At 41.4% G+C, this 27,197-nt stretch overlaps 1 protein-coding gene across 1 annotated transcript in view; it reads right to left on the bottom strand.

Moving 5' to 3' along the window:
• Positions 1-27,197, bottom strand: part of IQGAP2 (IQ motif containing GTPase activating protein 2) — a 293,435-nt gene that overhangs the window by 231,004 nt on the left and 35,234 nt on the right. Inside the window, exon 2 of the mRNA XM_081233018.1 lies at positions 14,095-14,194. Within this exon, the coding sequence (XP_081089144.1) occupies positions 14,095-14,194 (100 nt within the window). The remainder of the gene's footprint in view (positions 1-14,094; positions 14,195-27,197) is intronic.

Below are 27,197 nucleotides of genomic sequence, written 5' to 3'. Positions count from 1 at the left end.
TATATTCTTTTTCAGATCCTTTTCCATTATAGGTTACCTGAGTGATGTGTTAAAATGCAGACTCCAGGGCCCTAGAGATGGATTTGCAGGGTCTGGAGCAAACCCCAGAAGCCTGCATTTACACACGCACCCCTGTGACCCTTATGCAGGTGGTAACTGAATTTGAGAATCACTGTCCAAAGTCATCCTCTCACTCAGATGATGGAGCTGCCTCAACTTTTGCCCTGTGGAATACCAGAGACAGGAACAGCTGGATATTACAAATTATTTGAAGAAAAAAAAAAAATCAATGAACATTTAAGCCAAGCAAGACTGAATGAGGAGAGTATGGAAATGACAAGAACTGTGTATTCTTGAATTCTTCTTCTAGCACCAAATGGGTTCAAATTTCTTAGCAAAAATGAAAGATACATGACAAAAATGTACAAATGGCTAACTCCCCCACCCTAAGAATTCAATGTTTCACTAAAAGCAAACAAAATGAATTTACCAAACAATAAGCTTAATATTCATTTTTATTTCTGTGTATTTTCACCACTGCGCTTTCTACTAATAATTTTTCTGATCAGCATGACTTAGAACCATGGGAGAAAAGAGTTATCAACAGCCAGGCGACCTTTATCCTAATCCCAAATCTGCCACTAACTCTACCATTGAATGAAGTTGATGAACTTCTCTGTGCCTCAATGTCCCCATATACAAAGTAAGGATTTGCACTCTTAGAGGAAAACAAAAATGTTCAGACCAAAAAGCCAGTGAAAGACCATCCTACAAATGAGAGACAAGAAAAAAATTCACTGTGTAACAAGCTTGTACCAATATTTTCCTCCACCAGCCTTGCTTGGAGTCCCTCTATGCCTTGAATGATGACACTGTTCTATGACTTTTAAGCATCACAGCATGAGGCAGCATCTGGTGGCGAGATTCATACAGGAAGGAAGAGACCTCAGCAGTGTTTGCTCTTCATACCTTTTGATGTTTCAACAAAAAAGCAAAGCATTCTTTCAAACCAGTCATAACAGTGGCAGAACCAAAAAGACAAGCGATGAGTTGCATGTAGAATCCAGTCACAACCCAGAAGAAAGATGCACCAAAACTATCTTGAGTGAGAAGAGAATAAAATCTACATCACTGAAAAGTGCAAATTCCTACTAAAACTTTAAGAAGACTGATAGAAAAGAGACGGAGAGAAGAAAGCGAGGGAGGGAGGGAGAATACAAGGTAAATTCCTCCCAGAACAAACTGTTAGTAGAAGTCACAGTTAAAACAAAACAAACAAGTAAGCAACAGAAAAAGGAAAAAAAGAGACAGAAAAAGAGAAACAGAAAGACAATGTATGGCTATATTTTGCTAATTCTACCAAAACTCAAGAACTGAGAACTGATCAAGAATAAGAACAATGCTGTGCGGCATGACCAAAAACGAAAAAAAAAGAATGAGAACAAAGCTAGTCCACATAGAACCTAGAAACCAAGACAACCCAAGCCAAGGTTTTGAACTTAAGATATGACCAAAACACATGAAGAAATAAAGAAGTCAGACAGTGTTAGCCTTTAAGCACACAGGTTTTGAAGTCAGACAGACTGAGTTGGAATACAGTTTATGTTACCAGTTAACCGTGACCTTAGAAAAGTTACTTAAGTTTTTCCAGGACTCAGTTTCTCCACCTATAAAATGGGGATAAGCCTGTGTACGTTGATTGCTCCGGGCACCACGCCTGGTGACTGGACACTCAGCGTGATAACCCCTGTAGTAAAGAATGTTGGAGACCATGGAAAATTCCAAACACCTCCCAGCTCTCCAGCTTCAAAAAGCCTGAGAAACAAATGTGAACTCTGGGATCAAATGTCAGTTGCTCAACTTCTCCTTGGCTAGAAAAGATTCATATTGATTATTTGTATTTAAAAATATCAGCGCTCTGAGAAGTTATGCTTTCATATGTCAGATCACACCTGACTGGCACTTATCCAACATAAACCCAAGGTTAGAACTCAAAATCTGTGAAATTAAAAACAGAAGTCTCCCAACCCTGTGTCCCAACCCCCCAGGCTTGGCTGATAATCCCGCTGAGTCTAGATCTGCCCCAAGGCATTTGACCTCCCAGTGTCCTCTGTTCCCTAAATCCAGTCCCTTGTCAAACCCTATGGCTTCTCCCTTTATAACCTTCATGTCTGTGCCTCCCACTCCCGCTCCACAATCCCAGGTCACTGCCCAGCTGGATGGCAGCCCCTGAGGCTCCAGCCACAAGCACCACACCCTGGCAGGCAGGGCTGGCTGGTACCCTATCTCCTCTGGTTCCACTGAGACAGCCTACTGAGCCTCACCCTCACCCAGGCTACGCCCATAACCTTCTTCTCACAGGTTACTCCCTCTCCCTACCGTGGGGATGTGCCTTGCTGGGTCGAGCCCTGGCCTGCCAAAAAAGGTCCTGTGTCTCTCTGGCCTATGACTCCCGAGGCCAGCCGGTTAGAAGGCAGCCCCAAACAGACCAGTCCTCGGCGGCAGGCCCTCCCCTTGGAGGAGCCAGACCCTGAGAAGGGCCCCTGCTCTCAACTCAGCTGCGCCCCCTGCCCCACCAGCCTGCCAGCAGCTGCACGGAGCAATCCCGCCCTTCATCTTGTCCCCCTGGATGGCAGAAGTGAGGGCAGAGTCAGAGAGAGAACAAGGAAGAAGGGGGAAATGAAGAATTACCATAGAAACATGAAAGCTATTTATGGTTTGAAAATGCAGTTAGGAATTCCTTAAAACTTCATTAATGTTCTGTATACAGCAGCGACATGTCTCTCAGTAAATTGATTACCAAGAAAGATATTTCCCTCCCAATTCCAAATTTCTATTAGCATTGTACATGAACACAGCCATGGGCAGCATCCCTAGGAATAAAGACAGTGAGGTCCAAAAGTGCAGAGGAAATCCAGAGGATTCTCTAAAGCATTCTCCAGTCCATAGATTCTTTTTCTTAAAGTATGTAATCATAAATATTCAGAGTTAAGCAATCCTACACACCAGGCTCTCCCTTGCTTAAACATCTGTAACATTTCTCCTTTCAAAGCTGATTCTCTAACTCACTACTGGGTAAGGCCAGAGCTTGAGGCTTGATCTAATCAATGAGGTGTCCTTTTGGTATCTGAGTTGTAAGCATTGACACAAAAGGAATCACACCCGTGTTTTGTTTCCTTTCCAGGGCACATACAAAACTGTCCCAGACTCGCTAATACAAAGAACAGCTTGGCTCACATAAAGAGCTCTTTGAAGATAATATTTCTAAATAAGCCCATCACCAAGGGAAGGCTTTTTCGCTTTGTTTATTTTCAGAGGTAAGACAGAAAAAGTAAGCACAGCAAAAGATCTGTATGCATTTTCTCTTTCCTTAAAAAACGAATATCATATTTCAGGAACTTTCCTTGGGAAACACAATAGCAACCCCATTCATAACTATTTGCTCAACTGCAATTTGCAAACTCCCTCTCCATTTCTTGCCAAGATTCCCTCTCCCATTCCCTGACCTTCATAACAGCTCCAGCTGGATTTCCTTCCTCAATCCCCAAAGAGAACCCACTTTCTTCAATTCTGCACAGTGGTCCTAAAAAACTGAAGAACTGAAGTTCTTAAAATAGACTTATTTTCAATATTTAAATATATTTTGCAGAGATTAATATGAAATCTACTCAGCAGTATTAATTCTTTTGGAAAGGCAACTCCTTTCATTTAAACAGCGAGATTTCCGGCATCAGAGAGAACTTTCAAAGTCCATATAAATAGCAGACTTGTTTGCCTCATTTCAGCAAAATTCGCACTGCAAAGAAGCTATCAAGTTAGCTTTCAGGGCCTACCTGAAAAGAAAACTTAATCCATTTAGTATTATTTAATATGGTAGAGGAAGGAACAACTTAGTTTAAAATGGCTCACAATTCAAAAACATCAAGGCATAAATAACTCTTAGTACCATCATCATTTAGACCAAGTCATCATCTAATTCCTGGTTTGGTTTTTGACAGTAATAAAGTCTATACCCCCCAAACACACACAAACTGACCCTTTCTGGGGTCAATTTCAAAAGGCTATGTACACACCCTGCAGAAGGCAGCTTCTAAGGTGGCCCTCAGTGAGCCTCACCTTCTTAAATTCATCCCTTTGTGTAATCCTTTCCCCTTGAACACAAGACAGATTTAGTAACTTGATTCTAATGAATAAAATACAGCAAACTACGGGATGTCGTTTTTGAGAACAGGCTACAACAAGACTGGCTTCTGCCGTACATGCCCTTTCTTGCTCTTGGGCTTGCTCACCCTGATGGAAGCCAGCTGCCACGGTGTGAGCTGCCCTAGGGAGGGCCCATATGTCAAAGGAAGCCTCTGGCCAACTGCCGAGGAGGACTAGGTCCTCAGTCCCAAAGTCTAGCTGCCAACACCAAGTGAGCTTCCGGAAGCAGATCTGCCCTGCCTGAATCTCGAGAGGACCGCAGCTTTGTGAGAGACCCAGAACCGGGGGACCCAGGAAGCTCTGCACAGATTTCTGACCCTCAGAAGGGAGATCGGCTCGGTGCTTTGTGACCACCTAGAGGGGTGGGATAGGGGAGGGTTGGAGGGAGACACAAGAGGGAGGAGATATGGGGATATATGTATATGTACAGCTGATTCACTTTGTTGTAAAGCAGAAACTAACACACCATTGTAAAGCAATTATACTCCAATAAAGATGTTAAAAAAATAAAATAAAAACAAAGAAAAATAAAACAAACAAACAAAAAATTTGTCGCTTAAGTCACTAAGTTTGAGAGTAAACACAGTCATGGATAACGAATACATATGCCAGACATCCTCTGCCCTCCTGCCACCATTATGATTAGCTCTCCATGACATCATCTAAACCCTTTAGCCTGTAGAGAAACACACCTCCTAGGGTGAAGAGCCACTTTGTAAAGCAGTTATCTCTCTTTTTTGAGATATGTCCTAAAAATATGCGTTTTTCATTTTTCCTTCATTGCCATTAATATTAGTGTTTTGAGACTTAATTAAGAAGTCTTTATGCACAGACTTCATCATTTTATAAACTGTGAGCAATAATTTCAGCCACAGCTGAAATACATAAGCTACCTCTTCCTCTCTTCATTCACTGAAAAATACTCCATACTCTTTTCTGGGTATCTTCTAGTTTATTGTAGTGGCATTAAGTTGTCTAGAACTACTAGACAGTGGGTCAGTGGGTCACATCTGACTATAATATAGAATCTTCCATCAAGACAAATATCAAATTTGACATCCAGGCTGACAGTCTAACCAAATCATCTAGAATCCTGTCTACCATGAATCTAATTCATATCCTACTTGTTAACTCCAGGAGAACTAAAACATACAGGAAACAGAATACAACCAATCCTCATTAGTAACAAAAATTCAATGCTGGGCATTAAGTAATTCATTCAAATATGGGGGAGACACGATGTCATGGATACCTTATAATTGGGGTATTTGACCCAGATGGTGATGTCAGAGAAGGATTCTCTGAAAAAAGTGAGCTTCCATCTGAAGACAGAGCAGAGTCTCACTCAATAATGAGGAAAGGGAAGCAGCACATGCAAACATCCCGTGTAGGAGAAAACATGGAAATGAAAAGGGGTCAACGTGGCTGGAAGACAGAGCAATAGGGAATGGGGCACATGATGCAACTGGAGAGGCTGGAAGGACTGGACTATGCAAAACCTATGAGTCCCTAAAGCAGTTTGGTTTTTATCCTGAGTATTGAGAAACCACTGGAAGATTCTGAACCAATCAGAATTTTGAAAAGATTCATCTGATAAAGGACTAAAGCAACCAGAGGTGTGGGGAAACCAGTCAGAGACCACTATAGCAATCTAGCAAGTGATGTTGGAAGCCTGCAGTAGATTGATGGTGGAATAGAGAGGTGAATACACGAGAGAGATTTAGGAGGATGGTGGGTTAGATACAGGGAGATACCCATGCACACACATACAGAGAGATTAATAAAGCAAACAAAAGTGAAGGAAGGAATTTTAAACTCATGAGTAAAAGCTTTAACCTCATAGCAGTGAGCTTTTTTGAGCCCAGAATTATTAGTTGTATGGTCTCCATCTCCCAAAGTGACCCTATTGTGCCTGTATCCACACGGTGGATGCTCACAAAAAAATTGGTAAACGGTGTTTAGACATCTCATGTATGTTTGGAGTACCTTCTATATGCATTTTATCTGCTAAACACCATTTAATCATATTCAACAGCTTTACGAAGGACCTCTCCAAGCCAGGCTGAGCAAAGGAACTTCTCTTTAATAACAGCTTTAATGAGATATATATACAACTGACTCTTTCAAGTGTACAATTCAGTGGTTTTTAGTATATTCAGAGAGTTGTGCAATCATCACCATAATCAATTTTAGAAGATTTTGGTCCCAGCAAAAAGAAACTCATACCATTAGCATCACTTCCCAACCCCCCAATCCCACCAGCCCTAGGCAACCACAAATCTACTTCTGTCTCTATGGATTTGCCTATTCTGGGCATTTCATATAAATGGAATCATAACAATATGTGTGGCCTTTTGTGTCTAGCTTCCTTCATTCAGCATATTTTCAAGATCCACCCATGTTGTAAGTATGTATCAGTACTTCATCCTTTGTTTTTAAAGATTATTTTTTTTTAGAGCAGTTTTAGGTTCACAACAAAATTGAGGGGAAGGTACTGAGGCTTCCCATATACTTCCTGCCCCCAAAGACATGCACAGTCTCTCCCATTATCAACATCCCGCACCAGTGTGGAACATTTGTTTTAACTGATGAACCTACATTGATGTATCAATCACCCAAAGTCCACAGTTGCATTATAGTTCACTCTTGTTTCTATATATTCTATGGGTTTGGACAAATATATCATGACATTTATCTATCACTGTGGTATCTTACAGAGTATTCTTACTGCCCTAAAAAATTCTCTGTGCCTCTATACTCATCCATCTCCCAGCAACCACTGATACTTTTACTGTCTCCACAGTTTTACCTTTTCCAGAATACCAAATACTTGGAATCATAAAATATGTAGCTTTTTCAGATAGGCTCTTTTCACATCATAATATGAATTTAAGGTTCCTCTGTGGCTTTTTATGGCTTGATAGTTTATTTCTTTTTAGTGCTGAATAATATTCCATTGTCTGGATGTACCAAAGTTCATTTATTCATTCATCTACTGAAGGACATCTTGATTGCTTCCAAGTTTTGGCTGTTATGAAAAAAAGTTTCTATAAACATCCATATGTAGCTTTTTGTGTGGACATAGCCTTCACTCCACTGGGTAAATAGAAGGAGCACAATTGCTGGGTCATATGGTAAGAATGCGTTTAGTTTTGTAATAAACTGTAGAACTATATCCCAAAGTGACTGTACAATTTTGCATTTCCACAAGCAACAAATGAGAATTCTCTTGCTCCACATCCTCGTCAGCATTTGGTGTTGTCAGTGTTCAGATTTTGGCCATTCTGGTGGGTGTGTAGTGGTGTTTTGTTGTTGTTTTATTTTGCATGTCCCTGATGACCTATGATGTGGAGCATCTTTTCCTATGCTTATTTGCCATCTATATATCTTCTTTGGTGAGGTGTCTGTTAAGGTCTTTGGCCCATATATTAATCAGGTTGTTTTCTGACTGTTGGGTCTTAAGAGTTCTTCATGTATCTTGGATAACATTCCTTTATCAGTGTGCCTTTTGCAAATACTTTCTCCCAGTCTGTGGCTTGTCTTCTCATTCTCTTGACATTGTCTATTGCAGAGCAGAAACTTTTAAACGTAATGAAGTCCAGCTCACCAATTCTTTCTTTCATGGATCATGACATTGGTGCTATATCTTAAAAGCCATTGCCAGGGACTTCCCTGGTGGTCCAGTGGGTAAGACTCCGTGCTCCCAATGCAGGGGGCCAGGGTTCGATCCCTGGTCGGGGATCTAGATCCCACATTCATGCTGCAACTAAAAGTTCACATGCCACAACTAAAGATCCTACACATCACAACTAAGACCCTGTGCAGCATGCATGCATGAATGAATTAATGAATAAATAAATAAATAAAGCCATTGCCATACTCAAGTTCATCTAGGGTTTTCTCCTTTATCATTAGCCTCTGGGAGTTTTATAGTTGTGAATTTTACATGTTGATCTGATCCACTTGAGTCAATTTTTGTGAAGGGTGTAAAGTCTGTGTCTAGATTTCATTGCATGTGGATGCCCAGTTGTTCCAGCACCATTTGTTGAAAAAGACCATCTTTGCTCTATTGTATTGCTTTGCTCCTTTGTCAAAGTTCAACTGACTGTATCTACAGGGGTCTATTTCTATGCTCTCTATTCTGTCCCACTCATCTATTTGTCCATTTTTTCACCAGTACCACAATGTCTTGATTACTGTAGCTTTATATTAAGTTTGAAGTTGGGTAGTGTCATTCCTCCAACTTTGTTCTCCTTCAATATTGTGTTGGCTATTATAGGTCTTTTGCTTCTCCATATAAACTTTAAAATCCAGTTGTTAATATCCGCAAAATAACTTTCTGGAATTTTGATTGGGATTGCATTGAGGCAACAGATCAAGCTGGGAAGAATTATCTTGACAATATTTAGTCTTCCTATCCATGAATATGGAATATGTTTATTTAGTTCTTTGATTTCATTCATCAGAGTTTTGTAGTTTTCCTCATATAGATCTTGTATACATTTTGTTAAATTTATACCTAAGTATTTCATTTTGCGGGATGCTAATGTAAATGGTAATGTATTTTACTTTTAAATTCCACTTGTTCGTTGCTGGTACATAGGAAAGCAATTGACTTGTATGTTAACCTTGTATCCTGCAAGCATGTTATAATTGCTTATTAGTTCCAGGGTTTTTTTTTTTTTAATTCTTTCAGGTTTTCTATATTGTCGATCATGTCATCTGCAAACAAAGATAGATTTTATCTTCCTTTCCAATCTGTATATCTTCTATTTCCCTTTCTTGTTTTATTGCATTAGCTAAAACTTCCACTATAATATTGAAAAGGAGTGATGAGGGGGAATACCTTTGGCTTGTACCTGATCTTAGTGGGAACGTTTCAAGTTTCTCACCAGGAAGTATGATGTTAGCTGTAGGGTTTTTGTAAATAGTCTTTCTCAAGTTCAGGATGTTTCCCTATATTCCTACTTTACTAAGAATTTTTATCATGAATAGGTATTGAATTTTGTCAAATGCTTTTTCTGCACCTAATGATATAATCACGATTTTTTCTTATTTAGACTGTTGATGTGATGAAGCACATTAACTGATTTTCAAATGTTGAACCAGCCTTGCAAACCTGCGATAAATTCCACTTGGTTGTGATTTATATAGTTCTTTTTATACATTATTAAATCTGATTTGCTAATACTTTTTTATAGCTGAATAATGTTTCATTATATGGCTATATCACACACTGTTTATCCATTCATCAGTAGGCGGACATTTGAGTTGTTTCCACTTTTTGCTCTAATGAATAACACTTCAATGAACATTTGTGTGCAGATTTTTGTGTGGACATAGGTTTTCAATTTTCTTGGGGATATACCTAGTGGTGGAATTGTTGGATCATATAGTAACTCTGTATTTAATTTTTTGAGGAGCTACCAGACTGTTTTACAAAGTAGCTCCACCATTTTACAATCCAACCAGCAATGTACGAGGGTTCCAATCTCTCTACATCCTTAAAAACTTGTGATTGTCATTCTTTTTGATTATAGCTATCCTAGCATGAAACGGTATCTCACTGTGGTTTTGATTTGTATTTCCCTAATGACTGATGTTAAGCAACCTCTCCTGTTCTTATGGTTCATTTGTGTATCTTATTTGGAAAAATGTCTATTTAGAAACTTTACCCATTTTTTTTTTCGTTACGCGGGCCTCTCACTGCTGTGACCTCTCCCGTTGCGGAGCACAGGCTCCGGACGCGCAGGCTCAGTGGCCATGGCTCACGGGCCCGGCCACTCCGCGGCATGTGGGATCTTCCCGGACCGGGGCACGAACCCGTGTCCCCTGCATCGGCAGGCGGATTCTCAACCACTGCGCCACCAGGGAAGCCCTGAAACTTTGCCCATTTTTAAATTAGGCTATTTACTTTTTATGGTGCGTTGTAAGAGTTCTTTATATATTCTGAATACAAGTCTCTTATCAAATATATGATTTGCAAATATTTTCCCCCATTACATGAGCTGTCTTTTCAATTTCTTGATGGCATCCCTTTGAATAAAAAAGGTTTAATGTTCATGATGTCTAATTTATCTAGTTTTCTTTTTTTGGCTTGTGCTTCTGGTGTCAAGTCTCAAAAACACTGCCTAACCCAAGGTCACAAAGATTTACTGCTGTGTTTTCTTCTAAGAGATTTACAGTTGTGATTCATACATTTAGATTAACAAAACCATTTTAAGATAATTTTTGTATATGGTATGAGGTAGGGATCCAAATTCATTTTTATGCATGTATATATCCAGTTGTCTCAGCATCATTTGTTGAAAAGACTTTTTCTTCCCCACTGAATTGTCTCGATTGAATGATTTTTAGATTAAACTAAGCTTGCATGGCTGGGATAAATCCCACTTGATGGTATACAAACCTTTTTAGATGTTGCTGAACTCAGTTTGAGTTTGTTGAGGATTTTTGTATTTGTATTCATAAGGGATACTGGTCTGTAGTTTTCTTGAGGTACCTTTAGTTTTGGTATCAGAGTAATACTGGTCTCAACAGAATGAGTTAGGAAGTGTTCTCTCCTCTTACATTTTTTGGAAGAGTGGGAAGTTTTTTGAGTATTGACTCAATCTTTTTTACTTGTTTTACATCTATTCAGTTTTTTAAATTTCTTCTTGAGTCAGTTTTAGTAGTTTGTGTCTTTCTAGGAATCTGTACATTTCATCTAGGTTAACTAATCTGTTGGCATATAACTGTTCATAGCATTCCATCAACATCCTTTTTATTTCTATAGTGTTGGTACTGATATCCTCCTCTGAATGAAGCAACCTTTAAATGGTCTGAGATTAATGATCACAGAATCTTGAAAGTAATAAAACCAAAATTAAAGATACACTGTACTCTTACAATTCTGAATTTTAAAAAATTTTGAGTTACAGGACATATAGGCTAGGAATCCTTCCAGTTCTCACCCTTGGAAAGAAAAAATAGAGGCACAAAGACAGACCCAATACATCTCTACTTGAAGTGCACCAAAGTCAGTTCAACTGACTTTGATCAGTTTAAACAAGAAACTTTAAACAAGAAACAGTTCCTAGCTAAACTTTCACATTCTAAGTGTACCATTCAGTAGAAATTCAATATTCTAAGGCAACTACACTCACATGAACACACACGTGCATGCACTATAATAAACCCGGTATGATAAATTCCTAAGGCATTAACATTGTAAAAGAATCAGGCAATAAACCCTTTCAAATAAATAACTTTTTGAATACTAACTCCCCCCTTCATTTATTTCCTGAGTTCAGGACCATCGAATTCTGTATACTATGCTTTCTGAAATCATAGCAAACATATCTATTAATAGCCACGCAATTTTTAAATACTCCATAACCAAAAAACAGCTTCCCTGAAAGTCATAACAAGTGTTCAGATATTAATAAAAGATTCATAAATACATATTACATTTAACCTCTCCTTGTAAGATAAATTTATGAAAACAATCCTAGAGGAAAAGCTGTGTATTTTACAATCTATTCTTTCAACAAAACTATTCCTAAGGAAACTTTCTTCAAAGAACTTGGGCTAATTGTTACGTTGACTTTTTTTTCCTTTAAACTTTGTCTTTTTAAAAAATAAATAAATTTATTTATTTATTTTTGGCTGCATTGGGTCTTTGTTGCTGTGTGCGGGCTTTCTCTAGTTGCTGTGAGCAGAGGCTACTCTTCGTGGCGGTGCATGGGCTTCTCACTGCGGTGGCTTCTCTTGTTGTAGAGCACGGGCTCTAGCACGCGAGCTTCAGTAGTTGTGGCACGCAGGCTTAGTTGCTCCGCGGCATGCGGGATCTTCACAGACCAGGGCTCGAACCCATGTCCCCTGCATTGGCAGGCAGATTCTTAACCACTGCACCACCAGGGAAGTCCATTACGTTGACTTTTTGAAATCAAAATTTAACTACAGAATTCTTGATGACAAGCTTCAAAGCTATCTTGATACATTCAGAAGAAAACTATGACTTATGTTATCACCATACAGTTGACTGGTACTATAGTTCACAGAACACTTACACCTTCTTAGTTGATTTTTAGAAGAAAAAACAAAAAAAAATCCATGAAGTAAGTAGGGCAGGTAGTGGTAATATCTTTATCATCCCTTACAGGGGAGACAAAACTGAAGTTCTGACAAGTTAAGTGACCTGTCCAAGGTCACAGAGCTCAGAATTGGTGGACCTAAGGCCAGGAAATTCAGTCTACTAACTCCCGCTCACACCTCTTCCCCTCCGTGTGACACTGATCCCCACTTGTAGAACCCAGGAGGCAAAAACTTAGAACGCAAAGTGCGTGTCAGGAGGAAGTTTCCACTAACTCTCCTTAAACTTTTTCATTGAAAGCATGTTTATTTTGATTTTTTTAAAGTAAACTTATTTATTTATTTATTTTTGGCTGCATTGGGTCTTCGTTGCTGCACGTGGGCTTTCTCTAGTTGCAGAGAATGGGGCCATTCTTCGTTGCAGTGCGCAGGCTTCTCATTGCGGTGGCTTGTCTTGTGGAGCACAGGGTCTAGGTGTGCGGGCTCAATAGTTGTGGCACGTGGGCTCCGTAGTTGTGGCTTGTGGGCTCTAGAGCACAGGCTCAGTAGTTGTGGTGCACGGGCTTAGTTGCTCCACGGCATGTGGGATCTTCCCGGACCAGGGCTCGAACCTGTGTCTCCTGCATTGGCAGGTGGATTCCCAACCACTGCGCCACCAGGGAAGTCCAGCATGTCTATTTTGAATGTCTGTGAATCCCTCTCCCTATCTAACTTTAGCCACAATTTGACTAAAAGCATGTTTTTAATAATCTTAGACTGACAGTGAGTCTTCAGTGGCTTGCAACCTAACTGTCAACTTCCAGACACATTAAATAACCTTAAAAACTGAGCTTTTAGAGCTTAGAGCTACAAGGCTCTGTTAAAACATTAAACAACCTTGGAAAACCCCCTTTTAAGCAATTTTGAGGCCAAATTAGTGCATGTGTCACTGAATGTTCTTCTACAAAACAGTGATTAGAAACCTCATTCTTCTAGCTCTGTAGGTAGCTATTTATCAGTGATCAGAGATAATTAACACCAATGACCATTAACTCAATGTTTATTTTCTACAGAGATGAAAGAGCTGGAACATATCTGTCCATGAAACAATACTGTTGCTTGATCACAGCACAAAGCATTAAATCAGAATCTAACCCATGGCATATGGGCACTGCAGTATGCACCCAGCAAAGGACAAAGTTCTGATTCCCCTGATACTGAGGCCTAAGTGCAAATACTTTATCTCCACTTTCTCCTTGGAGAACCCAACACTGACTTGTAATCTACAAAGTCTGAAAGAGTCAGTGTGATTTTAGAGACAACATATCCTAAGTGGTCACACAACCATGAGTTGAAAAGGAGATTGCTGTCATAAACCAGTTTAGTGAACGATGGACTTCAGTCTGAAATGTTATTTTTCTACTGGGTATATAGGAATATATAATTATACATGAATTAATAAGAGTAGTAATAATTATAATCATTGGGGTAGAGTTGGGGAAAAGGTATGAGGAGGCTCTGGAGGAAAAGGAAGTTGATTTAAGTCTCTGCTGCTTCCCCACATCCGTGCCAGAGAGATGAGAAATTCTGAAATAATCTGCAATTTGCCTAGAGATTTCCTAGGAGGCTCTAAGGAAGAAAAAGGAACAGTTGCCTCCCTAGTGCCTTGACCATGGCCGTGGTAGCCACTTTTTCTCAGTTCTGCCATTTACAAAACACAGGTGGTTCTTCTCCCATTACCTTACTACCAAAAAGGCTGCAAATGAGTTATTAAAAATACAGTACTCCAAAGCTCATCTCCAAGAGAAGGTGCACAAATAGACTAAGTTTGAATCTTACCTTTTGGCTTCCTCCAGGTGGCACAAATATTCATACGCGATATTCTGCCGCCTCCTCTCATCCATCTCCTCTGCCGAGAGTCTTTCATCGTCCACAATAGCTAGAAATAGAGGATAACATCACATGACTTGTTAAGGGCAGTGTTCATCAAATAATGAGACGACCAAGTAGGAAAAACGCATATGCAGCTCAACACCAAATAATGAGAGATGGAGGTATTGAAACATCAAGCGCAGAAAGAGATTTGCTGTTGGATTTTACAATATTATATTATTTCTAACAGAAAATGCAATACTGAAGTACAAGTTGACATGAAATAATAGAAGGAGAATAGCAATCAGACTTCACAGACATGATGCCACAGGATTCAGACAGCCTCAAGTCAATTAGAGGACAGTCTACCAGCAACAACTTTGCTCAATAAGCTTGTAGAATTGGTCCAATGGCTCAGCTTGGACCATCCTAGAAATTCTGGGGTTGAACAAAGAATCTACAAGGACCTGTGTTTTAACACTCCTAGAAGGAATTAAGGTTTCTCATCGAACCCAAATCCTACTTTACAGATGACAAAGTCACTAAAGTTCCTCCCTCATTTATCTCTTGGTCTTTACAAGGCTAACTTTCCCTGGTCAACAGTTATCCAAAAGAAAAAAGCCATGGGGACAGCCAGTGAGCAGAGTCTCCAAGCCCACACCTTTATTCCAACACAAGCCTAGTTTATAAACTGCCATGCTTCAGCCTTGCTTTTCTGTAGAGTACAGCTTCCCCGTTTCCTGATTGCACTTCCTCTGCCTGCGGGCTCAACAGTACCCTGCAGCCGCCAACAGTCACATCAGCCAACTCTCAGCTGCCTATTTACACGACAACACTCCTCTCTCATGCAAAGGCCCCCTTTTTCCTGTTCAGTTCTGAACTTTCATTCTGATGGTCGTAAAATGAATGTGGTTTCTCATTTGTTAGATTACTCATCTAACGAAGACAATGTGTGCAGGCAGCAAGGCTGTGGTCATGAGGGGCAGGACCGTCCGTGTTTGCTCTTTTGTTCCCCAGCCGCCAGCTCCAGTCAGCCATTCCATAAATGGGACCCCTGGTCCCAAGCAGAGGAGAAAAGGATGTGAAGGTCATCCATCCATCCCTAGGAAAGGCCAACCCCATGCCCTACTGATGAGGAATATGAAATATCCATCTGGCAGACAAAAGGAAGTAACATTTTGAACTCTTACTGGGCAAGTACAGTGCTCGACACTTAAGATCGAAAAAAAAAATACCAAACCCTCAAAGAACTCAAAAGAAAGGGGAGATTAAATTTATGTCAATATAAAAAATGACGGAATACCGTAAGCATGGAAATATGTACTAGATGCTTATTTATTGAGTAGTTACTTTCCTTCAAGGGTTAGGCAGCGTTTTCTATGCAGTGTTTCATTCAAGTCTCACAACTCTCTCTGAGGCAGGTGCATAATCTATCCCACTTTACCCTCTGAGCAAACAGGCTGAGACGCCATTTGCCCAAGTGAAGAGCAGAAACATTAAAGCTAGCAGTATTGGGATGGGATGGAAAAAGCAAGTACAGCACTTTGGGAAATGTCTTTGTTTATGGGGGAGGAAGAAAAAGAAGCAGCAGGAGAGGCTGGAAGAGCACTAGGACAGGCTGGTATACAACAAAAGCAGGGCCAAAGGAGCAGGAGTTTCCACACGGATCACTATCCTTTTCCCTATTCCCACCCCGCCCAACGACTCCCAAGTTTCCTTGTGGCTCAATTCCTTAAAACGGGGAGACCTCAGCCTACACCAATGACACCAAGAGGGCTCAACAAAGATTTGTATTTGTCAAAAGCATCTTTCTTTCTTTCTTTTTTTTTTTTTTTTAACAAATTGAATCTGATTTAACTTTAGAAGAGAGCTTTCAGATTTAGGAAAAGTACTGAAGGTCTCGAACAACCCTCCTCTGCACCTCCACTCGGAGACCCCAGGCCTTTGGCATCTCTCCCCTGGACTCTTGCGACAGCCCTCAAACAGCCCTCCAGTTGCCACCCCTCCTCCACCCATTCTCCTCACTGTCCCCAGAAGCATCTTTCTAACATACAGTCCTACTGATGCTATTCTTCCTCTCCAAACCTTCGATGGATCCCCACGTCTTACAGAACAAAGTTCAGGAAGAAAACACGTTCTCTCCCCTCCCCTACCTGAAGCCTACAGTTCAGCCACCCTTCCTGGCAGCACCACGTTCCAGGCCCAAACCACTCCCTTTTAAGTTGGAGTTCTTCTGCTCTCCACCATCTCTCTGTCTAGAAAGCCACTGTCTCGCCTGTGTGTGACACCTCTGTATCTTCTTGAGCAAACTTCTGTGGATCTCGAAGTCCGAATCCATCCCTAGTCCTCAGCGCCTTGGTCCACATTTCTATTATATCACTCATCGTGGAAGCCCCCACTGTAACTGGGTCACATCTCCCTCTCCAGACTGGGGATTCTTTAGAGGAAACGACTCTTTTGCTTCATCTTTTATGTGGTTCCTTGCATGGAGAGGGCACTCAAATATTTGCTCAACAATTATCTTCCAGTGAATCTTTAGTAATGAGCTAACCATCATCCTGCCATGAATATACTTTGAAATTATGATCTTCTCATCCTGGGTTTTCTTAGAAGATTCCCAGCATGCCTGCATAGCATCAGCTAATCCTCCATCTCCATTGTTCCTAACAGTTAACCCCCAGGACCCCCCATGACTACCAGCTTCTCATTTTAATTTCAGTCTAAAGACTGCCTCCCATTTCTGACAGAATATTTTCATTTTATGGTGCCTTCAGCATGTTAAAGCTTGCAAGCAATAGAAAACCCTTAGTCGGAGTCCAACTGGTCATTTTGCCCTCCTCAGAGGTAAAGGTGGGGTCACTCTCACTGCCACCTTCCTTCTTGGCTGCTGCTTCCTTCCAGCCTCAACCAGCCCACCCAGAAGGAGATGGAAGCACCAGCAGCACTGGCCCCCAGGCCTCTGCCCCCCAACTGCCTCCACAAGCCATGCAGCATCCTACCAGCCCAGAGCTGCTGGGGGCTCTCAAACTCTGACATCACCCTGTCCAAAGAGAAGATCTGACTTAACATTTGAACTAAAACACACTCTCCCCACAAAGCTTTATATCGCCACTGCAACGTTTTGGCCATAGCTGATGGAATTCTGTCTTGTTTTTTTATAAATTTATTTATTTAATTAATTTACTTATTTCTGGCTTCATTGGTTGCTCGCAGGCTTTCTCTAGTTGCGGCGAGCGGGGGCTACTCTTCGTTGCAGTGTGCGGGCTTCTCATTGTGGTGGCCTCTCTTGTTGCGGAGCACGGGCTCTAGGCGCGCACGCTTCAGTAGTTGTGGCATGCAGGCTCAGTAGTTGTGGCTCGTGGGCTTAGTTGCTCCGTGGCATGTGGGATCTTCCCGGACCAGGGCTTGAATCCATGTCCCCTGCATTGGCAGGCAGATTCTTAACCACTGTGCCACCAGGGAAGCCCCTCTACCTATCTTTAAGGCTCAACTCAAGGGCCACTTCCTTCCCAAAGTCTCCCCTGACTATTCCTGTTCACACTGTCCTCTCTCCTGGTACTGAAACCGGACAGGACCCTGTGGGAGCCTCCCGGGTACAAATCCTTTCTGGGTCCCCTGTTCCTTGTTTGCAGGAAAAAAATTTTAGCCTCCTAGACCTTCCCTGAGTACCAAAGGACAGACTCAAACAGTTACTAATAAGGGAAGGGACGGAATGCAGAAACAAAGAAGGAGCAGAAAAGAAACTCTAGTGCAGCGATGGGCAGGGTCCCGGTTCCTCCTCAAGGAATATATATAACAATATCTTTGAGTTCACTGAGCCTGGCTCTACAGTCTGTGAGCCACAACTACTGAGCCCACATGCCACAACTACTGAAGCCCGTGCCTAGAGCCTGTGCTCCACAACAAGAGAAGCCACTGCAATGAGAAACCCACGCACCGCAACGAAGAGTAGCCCCCACTCGCCTCAACTAGAGAAAGCCCACACGCAGCAACGGAGACCCAACGCAGCCAGAAACAATAAATAAATAAAATTAAAAAATAAAATAAATAAATTAAAAAACATATATATCTTTGAGTTCTTCTACAGGAACTAAGGCCCCCACCCAGGTGGAGGATGGTAACTTCAGGCTGAGCACAAGATTCCTAGAGCACCACCCTGTTACCTCACCACCAGAAGAAGAAGAAAGCCACACACTCTGCAGCCCTCACCCCCAATTCTGCCTATAAGAACTTCTCCCCGAAAACCATCAGAGAGTTTGGGGGTTGTGAGCACGAGCCACCTGTTCTCCTTGCTTGGTCCTGCAATAAACCTTTCTCTGCTCCAAACTCCCACGTTTCGGTTTGTTTGGCCTCACTGTGCGTGGGGCACACAAACCTTGAGTTTGGTACCAGTACCTCCTATACTTCTTCGTTTAACAGTAAACTCCTAGAAGACATATCTGTGTCCTCACGGTGTGCAGCACACTTCCCTGCACAGGCTGCATGCTCCATTCAAATATGTGATGAACATATAATCTTTTATCAGGAAAGAGTAATAAATGGGCTTTAAAGTATCTATGGGGGGGTAGTTTTATTTGCCTATTTACACTGAATAAAGGATGTGGTCATTGATGGAGCAAATACAGCGCCATTCTGTAGACTTTACTCGACTCAGATTCTATGAGCCAGGCATGAGTCAAAGCACCAGGGACGGGGCAGTGAACAAAACAAAAAATGTTTTCCCTCATGGGGCTTCTTTTTACATATCCCTTCCTTCCCTCCTGACCCAGCCCACTGGACCACATACCTGGCTACTGCCCTTGAGACCACACACACTTCAGTCTCACCTTCCTTCCTTCATAACCTATTGTCAAAGCGTAAGCCAAGGTTCCAAGTGTGAGAATGTCTTAACCATGACAAAAGCAGATACCTCTGGGCCACAGAGGTTGCCTGCAAATATTTCTGCGTTACTCAATATTTACTAATTATCAACTTCTAATAAGAGCCACTGGCATGGATGACACTGCCATTTAAAAAGCCATCATGGAGCTGATAAAAGAATACACTTAAGCATGACTTTATCGCCTATGAAGCACTTTTCCATGTTATTGTGTGCTTTTCATCATCTCCCTGGAAGATAGCAACTAACTCTTTCTTACAGTTGAGGAGAAGGGGGTCATACAAGGGGAAGGGACCGCCTACAGTTACTGCTGGGTCAATGGCAGAGCCAGGGCTGGAACTGAGGTCCCTCAGCACCTCAGCCCCTGCTCTTTGCCCGGTGCCATGCTGCTGCTGAATCTGAATGAGCTGCGGAAGGTGCTTGTCACTGCCAAGCCCAAGGGAAGATCACTGAAGTGCCTTCAGAGTTGCTTTTATTTTAAAGCAAATTGATTAACTGAGACTTCCTCTAAAGTTCATCTTTACTTGCTGCCTTGAACCCTAAGAAACACGAGGACGTTCGTTGTGGAGAACAACTTCCTGAAGTATTAGCAACTCACAAAACACTTTCTGTTATGTTAGCTGACATTGGCTAAAAGATGGTAAAGCAATCACATTCTGTGGAAATTGCATTATAGGGTTTATTCAGAGGTTTAAGGAACAGAATGAGTCTGTAGAAAAGGTTTTGAAATAGAACTATAAGGTTAGAGACAGAAGGAACCTAAGGAGATCATTTTTCAAAGGACACCCACAAAATCCACCAGGAAAATAGCCCAAGACCTACCTTATTCATGAAGGAGTTGGCATGGTCACTTGTTCACTTCAGCTACTCTACTTGCTCCCTTCACACAAGGACACCAAGGCCACCATCTCCTTTGTATTAAAATTTATTCATTTGTTCAACAAATATTACAGTGGCTGCTTTGTGCCAGTCTGTTCTAGGGACTGGACACAAGTGACAAGTATGACACACTAAGTCCCTCATGAAGTTTTTATTAGAGTTAAACAACTAAAACATTGGCATACTTACAGGATGCTTAGATAAGTAGGGATATACTGGAGGGAAGGTTGGCAAGAATCACAAAACCAGGGTTGGGAATCTCCATTTTATAAAACGGTATTATTTAAGAAAAAGCAGGTTAAGAATATAACATGAATCATCAATTCATAGAAACATGCCATAGTTTAGCATTTTATGGACACATTGTTGTTTTGTGTAACTCAAAATTTCTGTAAGGAACCCTGAATATCCTCAGGTAGGTCATTCAATTCAAACATGTACTGAACCATCTTGTAAGAGTTCAGACTGCCTTTACACCTAAATGGGTATCTCCTCCCTCTCAGAACTTATGGTAACCAGAGATGTATATCCCAAGGAAGAGAGCTGATTCCAAAACCCTAAAACTGGGGCAGGTTACAGGGGTAGGATACAAAAAATGAGAGAACCCCAAGTCCAAGATTTCCAGTAAGCTGATACTCAGTAAACTGACCCGTGATATATTCTGGCTTCCTACCAGCTTCCTGAAGCATTTCGCAGCTACTTAATCTTAAGCCTTAAAGGACCACATGATCAAACTTCCCTAAACTGAATTTTCTTTTGAAAAATAGGCAAACCTGGGGTTGAAGTCCTTAGCAACCCGAAACGTATTCCCAGGCACCCTAAAGAATATGAAACAACAATAGAGATTGCATTCCACCTGTTAAAGACATTGAAGGTTTCATCAAGCCATGGAAATTATAAGACACTGAGTGCATGGGCTCACAGCTCATCCATCTCCACATCCCTACGAAGTGCCAGGTAAATCAGTAGGTGCTCAGTAAAGTCTGCTGATTGGCGTGCTCATCTTTGTGCTTGACGGGCAGAGATGCTATGTCCTTCCTAAATTTAGTCCAACTAATTCTAAGCCCTGATGGTAATACAGCCATACTGTCCAGATGCCAAGGGAAGGAGAACTGAATTTGAAGCTTGCCCTCCACACCTTTCCTGGAAATTCTCCCCCATCATACATTTCTAAGAACTCCCCAGAGTTATCAACACACAACTTCAGAGGATATTCAGGTTACATATGGCATTAAGGGACTGTGGCCACCTCCTCTAAAGCCCTAAATCTTCAAGTTCAGCATCAGAAAGAGAATTTCCTAGGTGGGGAAAGAAGGGTAACCAACCAACTACACAGCTTCCTTACAAGCATTAGCTACCAATGTCCTTTTTCAAGTGAGGTTATTAAGGACAAGAAGAGTTAGATAGCTTCTTTGTCGTAACTACTCAGAAAAACGAGAAACATTTCAGGCTTTGTGAAAAGTTTACCCCTTTCTGCAAACATGATTTAAATGTACATAGCTTTAAGATCCACATATGAAAAGGAGTTCTTTGATCCCACTTTGATACAAAAGGTCCCAAACTTTTCCCCCCAAGAATGTGATCATACTTGAGCGCCTAAGATGCCATCTGTTTCTAACAAGGCTGGATCTCAAAACCCAGGACACCTTTTCAGAACAGGACCTCACTTCTACATCTCACACATGGGGGTAAAATTAATTTGGGGCCACTGGGCAAATGTGAACAAGAATGTCTTTTTTTTTTTTAAATAATCTGGAAACTCAAAGCAGACCATGTAGATGTTAAGGCCCATATACAAAGGTGGGCCAACCTGAAGTCTGGGAGGGGAGGGAGGGGTCTGTCAGGGACTTTGCTCAATTTGGGAGAAGAATTAAAAGGAATGATTCTCAGATTTGGGATTCTGTAGTCAATTATAATTGCAAATAAAACATTTTGGGGACAAAAACCATCTCTTTTGCTACCAAGTCGGCACAGGGAAAATTCCATTTGCTCACTGCCTGCTCCTACACACTTTGTCACCCCACACAGATCTCAGTAAGGAAGAATGGAGTGTCAAGTTTCCCAGGCCAATTTAAGACTTTTTAACCCCAAGAGTTAAAATTACAGAAGGAATTATAAAAATCTTTAGTCTGGATGAGCTTCTACTATTTTTAAAGGAAGGGAAAGAAATTCAACTCATCTCACTTGGATATCAACTTTTTGTGCTTAAGATGCTCAGTGCAAAAATGCTCCAAATTATTTACAACCAGTCCTAAAATGATTCTCCCTGTTTTCTACAGATAATGAATATTTTAAGGACATAGATGTTTATCTAAACTTTAACACTTCATGGGAATGATGCTATTTTACAACTGTTAAACAGACTTAGCAGGTTATGTAATGACAGTTCCTGGGCTGTTCTCAAGAAGTAGCAAGTCACTGGTAATACCCTGTCCCTGTCCCCTGAAACTACTCCAAATAACCCAGAATATCAGAGGGTACTGCCACAAAGCTAGGAGTCTTAGAAGACAATAGAATAGGGCAGCTTGGCCTAAGTTTTCCTTGACTATTAGGAGAAAAGAAATAGTAACCCACAAACAGTTCAAAGGTAAGTGCAAGAAAACAGAACAGCCTCTTGGTTGTGAGTCTTCTCTGCGTTTCAGATGCCTATGTTGTCTTTCTCTCATTCACACGAGCACGTTGTGATAGTGCATGAAACGTAGCAGACAGAAAGGATTAACAGATAATGATCACTTACTACCTGCCAGATACTTTACATCTATTATCGCTTATCCCCCTTTAAGATAGGAATTTGAATCTCCCCTTTTCTGGTGGGAAAGAAACTCAGAGAGGTTCGGTCATTTAGGTTTAGGCAATTCTAAGATCTTAATGGCCATTCAGGGGCAGAATTGGGATCTGAAAGAACTCTGACTCCAAAGGTCTGATCTTTCCACCCTCCCCAAGTCCTGCTGCCTCCCTGCATGCAAATGTCTGATGACTGGCCCCGCGGCCATTGGGCTCTTCTGGGGGTGTTGTTAATGGTACCACTCATATCTCATTAATCAGCAGATAGATTTCTGTGACTTTATGTTTCCTACTGGACACCACATCAATTAGTGCTATTATCTTGAGAAAGTATAGACAGTAAAATTACAGGCTTATTTCTTAGAGATGCAGAAACGTCAAATGTAGTCCAACGAAGGAAAAAATATTAAGATAATATTCAGTACTGCCAAGTTAGACCGTAATCAGGAATGCAAGAGTTGAAACAAGATCAAAACAAAAAACTAAATGATGCTACTTACAGGATACATCACGTCATACACAAAGTCATATGGTCAATAAATGCTGAGAACGCATTTGAGAAAATTTACCATACTTTATCTGAGGCACCCTCCCCCATTCTACTTCCTCTCTTTTCCCCCCAAAGGTGAATTTCTGCCTAAACTGACAAAGATACCTGATTTTTAAAAAAGGGAAAGGGGCGCTGAGACGAAAGAGCAGTGGTTTTGGGTGCCTATAACACTGTCACATTCAGTTATGAAAGAGTTAACTAGGCACTTCCCTGGTGGTCCAGTGGTGAAGAATCTGCCTTCCAATGCAGGGCACACGGTTCGATCCCTGGTTGGGGAACTAAGGTCCCACATGCTGTGGGGCAACTAAGCCCGCACTCTAGAGCCTGCATGTCACAACTAGAGAGCCCGTGAGCTGCAACTACTGAGCCCATGCACTCCGGAGCCTGTGCACCACAATTACTAAGCCTGCATGCCACAAATAGAGAGAAAGAGAGAAGCCCACGTGCCGCAACTAAGACCCAATGCAGCCAAATAAATAAATAAATAAATAAATATTTATAAAAGAGTTAACTAGACAGTTTCCTCATCTGAAAAATGGGAATAATGCCATCTACCCTATGAAGCTGTTGTATGATTTTTTTTTTAAATATTTTAAAATCATATATATTTCTAATTATTTAATAAATTCTAATATAATCATTAAATTAGTTATAAGATATAAAACATAAACATGTATAGTAAAGACAATAATCAGCTAGTTTTTCCAAGGATAATTGATTATACTCAATTTTTCCCTCACTTAGCTGCTTTAGCATCTATCTCCCATATAATTTGCAAATTGAATGTATTTGAAGCTATATAAATTTTAAAAAGCACCACAATTTTAATTCCACACACGTATACATATTATATATATATATGTGTGTATATTGCTATAATAATTATCTAAGAGTATATCATATGCACTCTAATCAAGGGGAAAAAAAGCCTAAAAGGAAATGCTAGAATGTTAAAGCACTTGTTTCCAAAAGGAGGGCTCTGGAGTTTTTTCCTTAACTTTGATTCCTACACATTTTCCAAATATCTATACCAGGGGTCCCCAACTCCTGGGCTGTGCACCAGTACCGGTCTGCGGCCTGTTAGGAACCAGGCCACACATAAGGAGGTGAGCAGCCGGCAAGCAAGCGAAGCTTCATCTGCTGCTCCCCATCGCTCACATTACCACCTGAACCATCCCCCGCACCCCTCCCCCGCACCCCTCCCCCCCCACCCCTGTCCGTGGAAAAACTGTCTTCCGTGAAACCGGTCCCTGGTGCCAAAAAGGTTGGGGACCGCTGCTCTATACCACTGATATGTACTACTGTAATTATATCAGAAATAAGAAAGGATTAAATTTGTTTTTATGTTCAGTTACAGAAAGATGTTTAAAATATGATGAGGAATAAACCTTAATGTCAGTTTCATTGAGAAAGATACCTTTCATGCAACTAATTGACCCATTTGAACTTCTAGAAAAGAATCACAGGCATTAAAATTCATGATATTTAGTCAGTTTTATTGTGTAAAACACACACACACACACACACACAGAGAAGTTCAAAGACAGCGGAGAGGAAGATGATTAATGGCACCACACTCTGTTGGAAGGTGTGCTAAGCTCACGAGAGAGAAGAGGTAGGGATGGAGGTCAGTGAAAGGGAATGAACAGAAGAGGACCTAAGCTGGAGAACAAAGAGGAGGTTGCGGCAGACCTATGTGACATGAAACCTTACAAGGCTGAACTAGAAGAAAAACACGGGTATGCTTTACAAGAGCACAATTTGGCAACAGAACGAAAAGGATGAAGAAGAGCCTGGTACAGGGGAAGAAAAAGGAAGCCAACAGAGAGCAGCCAACTCATTTTGTGACTTCAGATGGTGGACGTGGAAACTGCACATGGCTCTGCGCCAGAAGGGCAACCCCCGGGCCAATGTCCATAAAGACAAGTTTGTGTAATTAACGAGGAAACAACATGGAGGCATCCCACTATTGTAGGGGTACACGAGGAGCTGACTTTAAACGTGTATTTAGAAGAGGACTTTAATAAAACAGACTCGGAAGGCTAGGATGTAGAACAGAAGGGTACTATTAATGCAAGCATATGCTGTTTGTTAGCGAGTGTGAATGAACACATGATTCAGGACAGTCAGTTTTTTTAAAAATAAATTTATTTATTTATTTATTTGTTTGTTTATGGCCGCGTTGGGTCTTCGTTGCTGTGCGCGGGCTTTCTCTAGTTGCGGTGAGCGGGGGCTACTCTTTCGTTGTGGCGTGAAGGCTTCTCATTGTGGTGGCTTCTCTTGTTGCAGAAAACAGGCTCTAGGCGCACGGGCTTCAGTAGTTGTGGCACGCGGGCTCAGCAGTTGTGGCACATGGGCTCTAGAGCGCAGGCTCAGTCGTTGTGGCGCATGGACTTAGCTGCTCCGTGGCACGTGGGATCTTCCCAGACCAGGGCTCAAACCCGTGTCCCCTGCACTGGCAGGCGGATTCTTAACCACTGAGCCACGAGGGAAGCCCAGGACAGTCAATTTTTAAAGCATGCCCAAAATTCAGCTCTCCGATGGATCATGCTATGCAAATGGAGGTATGTTGGCAATATAGTCATGGCTACAGAATTCATTTCAACTTGACTTTGGACTAAAGCAGTTTAGGCTAGTTTTAATGAGCAAGAAGCGTCTCTGGCTTTTAAACAGAGTATGAAAATCAGTGTCAGCTGATTTAGGGTTTGTGGGATACTGGATTTGTGAGAAATCATAAAATGCTGCAGATGACACCAACATCAAAGAGCAGGACTCCAACCAGCTTTTGGCCTCATAGAATTCATCGACATTTATACAGTGCTACGACATCAATTAGATCATATGGCTGCCACAGCCCCATCAGAGAGAGGGACAAGTATTATCACCTCCACTTGACCAAGGCTACAATAGGGTAAGTGTTTTGCTCAAGGTCCCAGAGCGCATAGATGACAGAGCTGGTTTGTATTTAAAACCAACTCTTGGCTTCTGTTTAGTTTTTACTGAACTTTTGGAGGTACCCTATTATATTAGAGCAAACATATTTTTATTCTTCTAGGTCAACAATACAGGGAGCGGCAGGAGGAACTGGAATGGCCGATGCGGGAAGGGTGTTGAGTTGGCAAGAGTGGGCGAAGCGAACATCGAGTCTGCAGGCTGAAGAGAATGTATACTAACTGTGATTTTGTAAACTACTTGGAAAGTGGATAAAATACCCTGGGAACGGCTCTCTTGTGGGAAAGAATTCACCCCACTTGGGCAACAAAGCTGAAAACATTTTGGTTTTGGCTTGTTGTGTGCTTTTTGTTCTAACACGCAGAACTACTGCTCATAGAAAGTACAGGGTCCCAAATTTAGAAAAATGGATGCATTTATAAACACAATGAAAAACACCAAAGTTTTCAGAAATTAGAATTCTTTAGTCCAAAGCTCAAAACACTTTATAGAGCAGCCAGGACAGCAGCCACCTTAAACATAATTCATGCTCTTCTGCTTTGGACTTAGATGAATAACTGATCTCCCCTGGCATTTCTTTTCTGCCTGGGGACTGGACCATGGTACTATATGTAAATCCCCTGGCACCACTGGTCCGATGTAGATGAGAGGAGAAAGCCAAACTGGGTATCAGCACTAGTTCCTTAGAAGACCTGAATACAATTTCAGAACTAAGCCATTGTTTCTACTCCAGAGAGGAGAGCCCTGCTAGCATCTGTGCAGCAGACACACCCACGTTTATGAAGCCAAGTGAGGATGGAAACTTATTCATACAATTGATCTGTTAGGTGCAAAATGCTGGCAGACAATTATGGAGATGCAGAGTCCTAAAATGCCTTCCAAGTGGCTTATAATTAAAACCAATAAATACAACAACAACAGAATGTGTTTCTTTTGGTAAGTAGCAAAATCTCTAACTAGCAGTTAAATAGTCACAGCACACGTCAGGGGTGGAGGGAAGAGATGGGATGAGGCGGGAGAAAGGAT

The sequence above is a fragment of the Mesoplodon bidens genome, assembly GCF_964165515.1.
Source record: "Mesoplodon bidens genome assembly, chromosome: 4".
Taxonomy (NCBI): Eukaryota; Metazoa; Chordata; class Mammalia; order Artiodactyla; family Ziphiidae; genus Mesoplodon; species Mesoplodon bidens.
Note: the sequence above shows the minus strand (reverse complement) of the source record. Positions and strands in the feature narration are given on the sequence as shown.